The sequence below is a fragment of the Antechinus flavipes genome, chromosome 3 (genome assembly GCF_016432865.1).
Source record: "Antechinus flavipes isolate AdamAnt ecotype Samford, QLD, Australia chromosome 3, AdamAnt_v2, whole genome shotgun sequence".
NCBI classification, from domain to species: Eukaryota; Metazoa; Chordata; class Mammalia; order Dasyuromorphia; family Dasyuridae; genus Antechinus; species Antechinus flavipes.
In genome coordinates, this window is record NC_067400.1 from 51,418,611 (window position 1) to 51,431,103 (window position 12,493).

General features: G+C 38.0%; 1 protein-coding gene across 1 annotated transcript in view; it reads right to left on the reverse strand.

Annotated features, from left to right (window-relative positions):
- Nucleotides 1-301: 301 nt before the first annotated feature.
- ATP1B3 (ATPase Na+/K+ transporting subunit beta 3) overlaps nt 302-12,493 on the reverse strand; it is a 31,006-nt gene continuing 18,814 nt past the window's right edge. The window contains exons 2-7 of the mRNA XM_051983353.1: nt 10,123-10,251; nt 8,599-8,706; nt 5,531-5,718; nt 4,272-4,322; nt 1,748-1,834; nt 302-1,009 (exon numbers count right to left, since the gene is read on the reverse strand). Of these exons, the coding sequence (XP_051839313.1) occupies nt 845-1,009; nt 1,748-1,834; nt 4,272-4,322; nt 5,531-5,718; nt 8,599-8,706; nt 10,123-10,251 (728 nt within the window). The 3' untranslated portion in view covers nt 302-844. The remainder of the gene's footprint in view (nt 1,010-1,747; nt 1,835-4,271; nt 4,323-5,530; nt 5,719-8,598; nt 8,707-10,122; nt 10,252-12,493) is intronic.

A 12,493-nucleotide genomic window follows, 5' to 3' on the forward strand; every position in this document is an offset into this window, starting at 1 on the left:
TTATTAATGAAACCAAAGGTGGCAGAACTTCCTCATTAGACTGTGCTAAGGCAAGAAACCTAGCACTATCATCACAAGCCCTTAATAAATGATTACTGGCTGATTTACTTATTAAATATTAAGATTTTCTATTTCATATCTTTGTATGCTGATATGTTTGCCTAACTCACTTAAGGCAAGTTGATTTGAAGGGGGCCACATGATACCATCAACTGACATTTTTAAAATTCAAAAACCTTTTTTTTTGTACTCAAGATCCAAACCAATTCAACCTTTTAAAATAATTTCAAAAACTCCATGCTGACACTTTTAAAATCCACTTTTATTTATCTTCCTCCTCACACACAAAATTTAAGGTGTCTCCACACACCACAATTCTTGCAGAGTTATAAATCACTTTTAGGTTGGTCAGGTACCTTTTTTTTTTTAATCATTTGATCCCTAAAGGTGTTGGCATTGAGATAATGACAGTTAAACCAGTGTTAAATCAATAAAATATTTACATAGCACAGCACATTAAGCTTTATAGACACTTGGAGATAAAACCCATGAGAACAGGACAAGACCACCATTATTACACGTTTTGAATCAGCTATTTACAGGTCCCTAATATGACATGTCTATGTCTGCACACTGGTCCAATGGGGCAGGCAAAGGCAAAAGGCAGTTACTTTGAGGACATTACACATTATGATCTGGAAGCACATTATTATTATGCTACCCCAAACATCATGTACCACCTTAAAATTTCTCCAAGGTGGCTTCCAATTCTAGAATGGCAGGTCCAGCTGATACAACATGAAGATAGACAACACGTTTATTTTGTGGAGATGTTCTACTCATACTATTGAGTCAGTGAGATTTTGAAGGCAACTCGTCCCAAGAACTTGTCACGCTCATCCTGGTTTCTTAGATTGGGTGACCCTTCAATCTTACATTCTATTGACACTTCTTGGTTGTAGTTCTGAAACAGGACCTGGAGAGCAACTACTGGCTGTCGATAGTTCACCTGGCAAACAGAGAGAACAGAGTAATAATTGGCATGGAGAAGGGCAAAGGAGAATAGGAAAGCAAATGAAACAAATAACAGAGTCAAGACTTAATGGAGAACCAGGCAAAGTTCACCACACACACACACAAGCCACGTCCAGCTTGATGAGCGTTTGTTAACAGGAAGACACTTTAGTGGCCATCTAGGCAATGCTCTCATTTGACAGGAGTGACCTGAGGGCCCAAAGAGACCTGACTAAGGACAGACACGGAGGTAAGAGGTAAGATTTAAACCAATGTCTTTCCTCATTCTAGGGACATCCTTCCCTCCTCCCCACATCATCTGTACTTGTGCAGAGCCCACCGAGACCCATGACCATGACATTCTAACCTGGTTCTTTTATAGTCGTTGCAGATTCCTGGAGAAAAGAACCAGATTTAAGACATTGGGAATTCTAAGATAAAAGAAATGGTGATGCTCTACCAAAGGGTGCAACCACAGAGAGGAGATTCCCAAAGTTGAAAAATGGTCCCATAGTTTTCCAATTAGAAAGCATCTACCCTTGGTGCTCAAGCCTAACTACTACATCATCCCTTTCCTCATAGAAGATGAGGTTATTTATAGCTAGGGCTTTAAAACAGAGTAAAGGACAGAAGAGAACTTGCGCTACAAAAATCCACTTTATTGAATTTTGAGAAAAAGCTATATTCAACTTGCCATAAAGGCCAAGAGAGCCAAAAACCAAAGCATACTTACGTGCAACTTTTTCCCATAATATGGAAAATACATTAAATCAAGCCTTCCATCTTTGGGGAAAGTTGCTAGATTTACATCTGTTCCTTCCTGAAATTTAAAACATAAAAAAATCCTTTCAACGAATGAAATCATAAGTATATGAAAGAAATTTCAACTATTAATGGCATATGGGGAGAAGTGATAATGAAGAGAAAGAAAACTTGTCACTTGTCCTATTAAGTCAGGATTTACAACAGAAACTATACAAGTCACAACAAGTGTGGCCACTGATGTACTCTTCTACTACAGAATAGATAATTCTGATGAGAACCGTGCTCTCAAAGAGCCACAAAGGCCCCACTCGGTATTGCTGCCATGTACAGATCCAACTCCAAGTAGCAAAAATCTGAGTTATCTATAAAATACGTCTGAACCAAGCTAAACATTCTATCTTTGGGACAGAGTGGTAGGTAGGCTTCCTATTATTATATACTCTCATATATGGATGGGAACACACACAGCCAGGGCTCCGGCACTAGATGAACATCCAAGATCTGAGACAGTCAGGTTTTCCCTGTAGCTCACGGTCTTCTCTGACGATTTCTGTCGTGTTCTCTCTCATGTGGCCGGATCCTAAGAGGGATGTGTTCTATTGGGGGGAGGAGCCAGGAGGTGCTCCAGGTGCTCCCCAGACTGGCCCGATCCTGACTTTCTAAGCCGCCGGGATCTAGGATGCAACGACTGGTTCATAAGCAGCCACAGGTCTACGCCACTCACCCCAACCACAGCGCACACACCACAAAGCACTACTTAAGGACTTGCTTAAAAAAAGAGCTCCTTACCCAGCGGCATCCCAAGCGCTGGCCGGCTGCACAAGGAAGTACACATGCGGTGATGGAGGGAAAGCGACATTTGGCCTTCATCTCTGCCTCTACACCCGCCAGAGAGCCGCACGTGACCGAGCCCCGGCCTCTGCTCTGACCAAAGCCTCCCGGAGCCCGCAGCGGCCTGGGGCTCGCGCCTGCCCCTACCACTTGCTGAGGCACACAAAGCTCCATCGGAGCCCCTTTGCATCACGTCCGTTTTCCCCAAACACTGCTGCTGCCATTCACCAGAAGCACCCTTTATTTTGGGTGGATGTGTGAGATTTGTCCAAGTCGTGAGCAAAACTAACAGACGGGGATGACCTTAAAACTGAGGGAGGACAAGCGCGTGTGATGCCCCCGTGTCAGGCCCGGCCCGCGCCGCTCCCTTCTCAGACCCTCTGCAAAGGAGGGCAGGGGGCACCCGGAACCGGTCTCTCTCAGCCTCGGTCATCCCCGTCTGCCAGTTAGGGACTTAAGGACTAAAACTGAACACTGACTTTCTGAAATGAAATTCATTTAGATCCTGCAAGTTCATGTCTTTGCAAAAATCCTTATAATAAAAACAAACGAGAAAATATCAGCTAAAGAACACACAAGCCACAACTGAAATTGTTTAGCTAAATATAAGGTCTAAAGTGAAAATCTTTTCAAACTGAGTAGAAAATAGTAACTATCATCAAAAATTATGTATGTTTGGAAAGTAAAAGGGCCAGACAATCGGTCTTCTAGATTACATTTGATTCTTCCTTTACACAATTAATCCTAGTAAAAACAAAATTAATTTGACAAATAACAGTTCCATTATTTTCTATGGAATTTTTCAAAAGAAAGAAATATTTTGAGGGAGAAACCCAGACAATCTACACATACTATCAAGTGACAATAATGTAGCCCCAATATGTGCTGAGTTCAGAAAAATTTAGTCATCAATAAAACCTTCATATCAGATAGATTTGATTTTCAGGGAAGTCCTTTTTTATTTAAGTTTTCTGCTGAACTGACAGGCACAGGGAGGAAATGTAATGGCTCACTGTTCAGATATGTAAGAGAGTTCAACTCAGAAACCAGGAATTGGCTTTTTTTGTTTTAAGTCTTTCACCTTAAACACTGTATGGATTACAAGGGAAAACCCTTCTGGAAGCAAGTTCACAAGCAATATAAATATATTAAACTAAGAGATCAATCGACACCTCACACTTCTCATGCTAATGTGTGTAGATTAGTTGTTTTACAACTAAACAGTTTCTCTAAGAAACTCTTACCCATTATTTCTATTTGTCTAAATTGGACTTGCAGCATGAAGAAAAAAAAACAAAACAGGTTACAATATTAAAATTATATGATAAATTTTACTAAAACTAACAGTCTAATGGAAGGAAATCAATCACATAAGGCAGTATTAATGCATACATATCAACTAAAGGGAGTGTCTGCATTGAACTTAGAGAAGAAGTTGCTCTGGGGTCCACTAAGGACATGAGCTGAGCTTGTGTCTGGGCCAATAATCTGGGTTCCATATTCTAAACTCTTGCTACTAAGCCCCTGGGCCTTTCTTAGCATTAAGGGACTAATTCAGCGGCACACTATTCTCTAAACATCAAAAGAAAAAGACATTTTTTTCAGATTTGAGACCTATTTCTGTGAAAAGTTAAAACATTTGTTTTCAATATGATACTAACCTTAACTGCACACACTATCCTGGGTTCTCCTTGAGGCCTTAATCCAATTATCTAAAGTTAAGAAAACATGATTATTTTTCATATCTCACATAAAAATAAGATTTATCTTGTTTCCCCCCATCCAATAGAACCCTTTTATTTTCTGGTGCTGGGGTACAAGCTGACATTAAGATATGTTAAGAGGAGAATCTAACATAGCAGATTTTGACATTTTTATTTTTGTCTAGGCTTCTTTCATTATTCGTGCTTGCTGTTTTCATACCCCCTAGAAAACCTTAAATATCTGCCAATTAGGTACATTTGTTTCAGGTAACTCAGGAATGTATTTAATGCCTTATGGTCCTGTGGGACCCCAATACTGCTGAGTGTAGCTTGAACCATATTAAAATGCAAATGGAAAATGTTTAACAAAATAAATAAAAATACAATAAACACAGATCATTTTAATTAAGTGGCAAGGAAGTGTCTACTTGAATTTGACACCAGTGCTATCTGTGCTGCACACCTAGTTTGCATCAGTCACAAGAAATAAAGAACTCCGCTGCCAAGGGAATCCTGATAAGCAATTATCAAAGAGTAGAGTGCTACTCCATTTCCCAAATAACGTATTCCTCAAATCACTAACTGAACATTTTGAAAAAGATTTACATTAAATTATTTCCAGTGACATTTAAAGAGGAGAATATTGAACTAAGATATTTTAGTGCTTCTCCTTTTGGGGGTTATATCAGCAATAAAAACAAACATTGTAGTGTCACTGTATGGAACACTAATAAATACCACATGCCCCTGCTGCAGCCCCAGCAGCTAATGTCTTTATGCTAACCCTGATTCTCCAAGTGACAGAATGAGATGCTGCCTCACAATCATACATGGACTTAATTATTAAATAGTACAGAAAAAACAATATGGTCACACTGTCATTTAAACAAAGAATTTATCATTTGACATTAATTTGACTTGTATAAAATAAAATCCATGAAAGCATTAATGTAACGTATTAGTTTAGTTTACATATCTTAAGCAAAGTAACCTAGTAATTATAAATAAAAAAAATAAGAGGCCCATGTTACTAAATTTACAAAATAGCCATTTTCCTATATCCATATATCATTTCATTTTTTTTTTGTTAAAACACTAGTTAAACATCACCCATTCCCCCCCTATATCAACTGACAAAACAGTATTTCATTCCATTTTGGAAAGAATCCTATTCATTACTGAGGCCCCAAGCTCCCGGCCCCCCAACAAGGACTTACTCTATTCATTTTCACAAAAATACAAGGATTTCCATCAGGATAGCCAAAGCTGACATCATCCAATCCAGAGCAGGGACCGAGGGTTTCAAGAGAAAATTTACAAGTCTTTTTAGGAAAGATGTTATCCTGTTCAAAAAACGTTCCATTACGACACTGTAAAAGATGTTCTTGTTTCTTGCCTTCGTATTCTTAATGGGATAAAAAGAAATAACCATTTATTATTGCTACATCAATCTTGAACTGACCAAAGATAAACATATTTTCTATGTATTGTTTTAGTGAAAAGATTTCAAAATCAAATAACTCCACACTAATTCATTATTCTATCATGCAAGTGCTATAATGTCAACCTTTTTTTAAACTGTTCCTTCTAGGGATCAGATAAGTAGTCATTTTAAAACTGATGTCCAACATGACATGTTAATTGATTTTATTATCAATGATAGCACTGAGACCAATTGTAGGTTTGTCACTCTGGCCACATAAATTGTTATACCAAAAATGAGGTCCATGTCAATCAACTATATAATTTGTATATTTACACACAGATTTACTTTATTCTTGGTAATCTCCAAGTTAGCATTTCATTAATTCAGAAAGCCATTTCTTAATTTTTCCCTTTCTAGACTGCTCCTCACAAAACTGTTACCAGTGGCCTCTCTTGGGTAAAAGAAGGAATGGCAAAAAATTTGTTAAGTTCATAATGGCCAGCACAACAAACACGCCAAGACTTTACCAGTCTAATAAATTCAGAGAGAAAACCAACACATCAGGCTACATATCTTTGTATCTTCCATAGAACCTGATACTTAGTATACCTCTTGCACAGAAACATTTGAGAAGTCCGGATTTTTCCTACAAGTGCTGACTCCAAAAATTTAGGTTTCAGTGAACAAAGACTGGAATACCAAAGAGACCTCATTGTCTGGTGTTTCACTAGAAGCACCGAATGATTTCAGGTCTGACTTCCGTGAACACAACTTCAAGGAAGCTTCATCCACAAAACTTTCTGAATAGAGTTTTGTCAGATTCCAAAGGAGATGTTAAAGCTTTATTTGACACGCAAATAAAATAATATTTTACCCAAGGTCTATGTTATGGACAACATTTATTCTGTGTGGGTATATGAATAACATGGACATGACTTTTTTTCAGTCCCAATCCACCATAAAGTCTATCTGCAATTTTTAAAATAGGTTGATTGAAATAAAATGAGTAAAATCAAGAAGACAAATATTTAAGAAGACAAATGTGAGGAAAAGCTATTCTCACATTAGAGTAAAATAAATAAAATATTTAACTAAATAGTGAAAATTAAGTCATTTTTATAAGTCACTGTTTTTAAAGAAAAGAAGATAGTCTAATCTTTAGTTATTCCATCTATCTAAAAACAGGCTTCTTAAATCTTGTTTTTATTTGGTGGGGGTTTGGGGTTTTTTGTATCTCACCCTCCTTTTGGTAGTCTACTGATGCAGAGACACCCCTTCTTAGAATGTTTTTAAATGCATAAAATGAAATAGAGGATTCTATATAAAGCCATTTATTGAAATAAAGATGTAATATTCCCCCCCCAATACAATTTCAAGGACCCCCTGAAATTCACCAAGACCATGTGAGTTTTCCAGGCACTTCAGTTTAAGTACCCCTGATCTAAAAAAATATTCCTGACATTAAACATCAAATTATCCTTATTATAATTCTATATTAAGAACCCCATACGTGAATTTTTTCCTCATCCAATAATTTCTTATATCATCCCCCTCCCAAATTCCCTTTTAACTACTTTGTATTTTTTCTACGTACTTATATGTATGTGCATATACACACACATTTTTGTCTAACTCTTCAGAATATACACTCCCTTGAGAACATGGATTGCTTCATTTTGCTCTTAGCTCCAACACCTTGTACTGTCCCTAGTATACAGATGGTGTTTAATAAATGCACACTGACTGGCTGGCTAATTCCATCAGCTCTGAATGCTGTCACAGCATTCTTTACAAGTGGCAATGAAGGACAAATGAAAATGCTTTGTTAGAGTACATCCCTCCCACCCATCTTTTATCCAAGGATAGGATAAAAAGCAAAGAATTATCAGTGAGCAAACAATATTAGTTGATCTAGAAAGATAATGCATACATACTGATTAGAATTGATGATGAAAGCACTAAAAAATATTTCTACAGTGGTCTTAATAGCAAAAAGACTTATTTAATTTCAAGAAACAGTCCCACAGATTAAAAGAAAATTCTTGCATCATATTCTTCTCTTTTTGAAAATAGCCAGCCAGATACATTTTATTTGCTCCTCTATAGAGCTCTTAAATAATCAGAATCCCTATTTTTTAATTAATATAGGTTCATGATATTGACCAGTGCATCTATGTTCTTCTGTACAGAACTTTCAAGAACAACCAATAAAATTTACTCTAGATGTATTCTGATGGAAGTGGATCTCTTTGATAAAGAGATCTAATTCAGTTTCAATTGATCAATTATGGACAGATGCAGCTACACCCAAAGAAAGAACACTGGGAAATGAATATAAACTGCTTGCATTTTTGTTTTTCTTCCCCGGGTTATTTATACCTTCTGAATCCAACTCTCCCTGTGCAACAAGAGAACTGTTCGGTTCTGCACACATATATTGTATCTAGGATATACTGTAACCTATTCAACATGTATAGGACTGCTTACTATCTGGGGGAGGGAGTGGAGGGAGAGAGGGGAAAAATCGGAACAGAAGTGAATGCAAGGGATAATGTAAAAAATTACCTTGGCATGCGTTCTGTCAATAAAAAGTTATTTAAAAATAAAAAATAAAAAATAAATTTACTCTAAAAGACAGATTCAATAAACGGTCCATGAAAATTATGTCTCTTTATATGTTTTGTAACTTGCTTAAAAGTATACTGGTGAGTCAGAATAAGTAGCAGATCACCATTTTATTATTAGTTGTTCTTTTTATTTAAAGTGAAATAGGAATACAGAACAGACCTTTTCCTCTGTTAGAAATTGAATTTGAATGAATCACTTTTTAAAAAAATATTTAAAAGAAAACAATCTCACCTCGTAAAAATTCTTTAATGGCATCAATATATTGTTCATAGGATGTTGGTTTAGAGATATTGAGAGAAAACTCTAATGCACCAGGTGGTTTGGGGACAATTGTAAGCCCTGCAAAGTCAAAAGATTAAAAAAAATCAATTTTTACCTTGTAATTTTAATTAGCAATTGGGAAAAACCCAAAGGCCTCATATAAAGGCCACCTCCCCCCTCAAAAGACTCCATCATGCTCACTAAATTACCACTAACTAGAATTCCTTGGACTCTTCATGTAAAAGAGTATTTGAGACTCTTGATATAATTATTAGCATTGTATGTTTATACTATATATTATATTGTATGTTTATACTGTACCCTTCATGTTGAAATTCTTACCAACTGGTTCTCTACTAGTATATCATAAATTCCTCATTAACATATGGTAGGAGGCCAGAACATTAATATCAATGAAACTACAGTTTTAGGGTAACACACAGAAAGGTTTAAACAGGTTAAACAACTTTTAAATCGCAAATAAATTGGTCATTTTAAAGTTGTCATCAAAAGTAACTTGAATAAAATAATTTCCAATAAACTGAATCTGGACATAAGGCCTGATCATCAAATTCATGATCAGTCTCTCTCTGAAAGCCCAGCCGGGGCACAGCTTTTTCAACAGCATATGTCTGTCCAGTTTACTGGTGTTTACAGCAGTTTGGCTTCTGACTGGAAGAATCCCACTCCGATAATTTTCAGATGACTGTAACTACAGAGTTAATTTCTCCGCCTCCTGGCTCAATCTAGGAAGTAGCCAGGCCAAAAGGAGGAGTTGGGTGGGCCTGTCTTGGACACCATGTGCAGGCTATATCAATTACAAAAGAATTAATCACTAACTGACTTACAGTTGGGGGAGCTGGGAGGATCAGACCAAAAAGTTCCAATTTGTAAAAAAGATGTTTTCTTCCCCTCCCCTCCCAACCACTTTCATTTTAGCTTAATTATATCTGTCAATATGAGTTTCTAATTGATTTTGTAAAAGGAGCAGGATTTGTTGGGGGGGGGGGTCATGAAATCCTGGAAATCAGCACCAATAATTAGAAGTAAGATCAAGCCATATTAGTTTCTTTGAAGTACCTGCAAAGAAACAAGTTTTATTAAGAGCTTCTTATGGGCCAGGCACTGTACCAAAAGCTTCTAAATGTTACCTCCTTTTCCATCCTCACAACTCTGGGAGTTAGATGCTATTATCTCTGCTTGACAATTGAGGAAAGGAAACAGACTTGTGGAGGCCACTCAGCTCCCAAATCTGGAGCCTGGCCTTCCCGAGACCCTACCACACTCCAGCCACAGACAGCCAGTCCCCTTCCCCCAAAAACCAACCGAATGATATCCAGACAAAACAAACATCTCAGAGTTCCCAGATATTAGATACTTGGTACTGAGGATTTCTACTGTCAAATTACGTTCTCGTGGAAACCATCTAAAGCTTCCACGGCCAATTTGGAGCGAAAAGCTGGAGAGGGACCCCCACGGTGTCACCACACTTACCTGGGCTGGAAATCTGGTCCCGGTATTTTGGAGTTTCATCACTCAGGGTCTGCAGCATAACCCACATGGTAAATGTGAAGAGCGCAGCGAGGAAGCCATAGAAGGCCAAGTAGAAGAGCAAGATCAAACCTGCAAGGACACAAGAGGCGTGAGCCCCCCCGCCACAGCCCCCTGTAGGTGACAGACCAGGCCATGGATTCAAGCTCAGCCATGCGAACCAGCCAGCCGCCCTCCCAGCCGGGGGATCCCTGCCGAGCTTCGGGAGCTCCTGAGACCTCTCCAAGGCTCCTCTGTTTTTTGGGACAGCCAGTCTGGGGGGGAGTGTGCATGTGATCAGGGAGGGACTCGCCAGGAGCAGGCAAGACCGAGACCTTCCATACATGGATGGCAGCTTTCCCCACCGGGGACTGCCTTTCTCTTCTAACACATGAGTGGGTCTAGACTGGGTCAATAATTCATTTTTGGTCCCTGAAGCAATTTGGATCAAGTAAGTACAGAATCAACGCTTTAAAGGCAAAAATGGTCATGCCTGCATATACTGAGTTATCAGTATATGCCATCAGGTTGGTGTTTTATTTAAATAACATTCCAAATTACTTGAATTAACTTTTTTGCCTTGCCCCCAGTATAGACACAGTCACAGTTCCTTCTAGTGGAAGGGCTGAAGCTGGGCTTCATTTTTATTTGCATGCCTGAGGCACTCTGTTTCAAGAAAGGATGGAAAGCAATGTCTTCTTGATTCAGAGTCAAGTTTTTACCAGAAGATCAAAAGAGAGGGAGAGGATAGCACAGAAGAAAGGCAGCAGAATCACCTTCAGGCAGCATCACTTCCCTACACATACCAGGACCCTGTTTCAGAAAAAACAAAAAGGAAGAGCAAACTCAAAGATGGCATCGTCGTCACGACTGAGGGAAAGAGACAGAGAGCTCACGGTTCATGACATCAAGACAGCAAAATTGGCACTCAGAAGCCTACAAATCTGTGCAAAACGCACACTGATGGACAATTAGGGAAACTCACCTGGTTTGGATGTAAAGTCTTACCACACCATTTCCTAGGGATTGACATAAACTTCTGGTAGAAATACTAAAGCGTGCTTACCACAAAAATCTATCTTCTTACCCCCACCTTTCACAGGCATTTTCCCTGTTTTTTGGGCACATCAATTATTAATCTATTGGTAGAGCTCTTGTGGAAAGCAACATAGAGCTATGGCCCCAAAGTAGATTAACTGTGCATAAATCCTTCAAACCAGCAGTACCACTACCAAATCTTTATACCAAAGAGATCAGAAAATTATCCACATGCATTTTACATATATATATGAGAGAGTGAGAGCGAGAGCGCAAGCTTTTACATTTGTTCAGGTAAAGATACTGCAGAACACTCATGTGGCATAAGTACGAAAGGAACGATGTCTGACAAACCTAGAAAGACTTGTATGAACTGATGCAGAACAAAAGGAGCACACTAAGTACAATAACAACAGACAAACAACTGTGAAAGACTCAGGAACTCGGGCCAACGCAATAACTAACCACAATTCCAGAGGACTGATGATGAAGCAAGCTACTACTCCTGCAGAAAGGTAATGGACTTCAAATGAAATCTGTGACATACATTGGTGAATATGGCCCCTGTGTATATTTGTTTCGCATATTTGCTTGTTTGTGTTTCTTCTTTTTCCAACAGGGGAAAGGAAGAAAGGAGTGTTTCTTCATTGAAAAAAATTTTTTTAATTTGTTTCAGATCAAACTTGGGGAAAAGAAAAGGTAAACAGTAAAAAATATCCACATTGATTTGAAATGTTTTAAAATAATATTAATGGACAATCCAATGTGTTTTTACAACACACATATAAAATATATCAGTTGATCTTGCTTCAAATATGAATGTCCTCCACACAAACTGAATTTCTGCTTCCTTATCATAGAATGGACTTGACAAGACAAAAAATACAATCAAATCATTTTTATTCCTCACCAAACATGAAAAATTATTTTAAAAAAAGCAACCAGATCAAAGGATATCTCTATATTTTCCACTACTAAAAAAAAACAAAACAAAACAAACTACTCATCCATCCCCTATAGCAGTAAATTCCTTAATATTGGCTTAAAAATTAACAAATACAGCTAGCAATTAAACTGTAATTACTACTTCTACTAACGGGTAATGTTCACATAATTGCACTGAGGCAATTTAGAGGTTTAAGAATGAGGTGGATCTAAGTTAGGGAAGAGAGCTCTTCAGAGGTATGTCCCAGTCCACTCCGTACTCAGCACCTAACTCAGTGTGTCTTTAAAGTATGTATTTTGGAAAGTAAGGAACACAGATAACTCAGCGGGTCTGAAGACTACAAACGCAGAT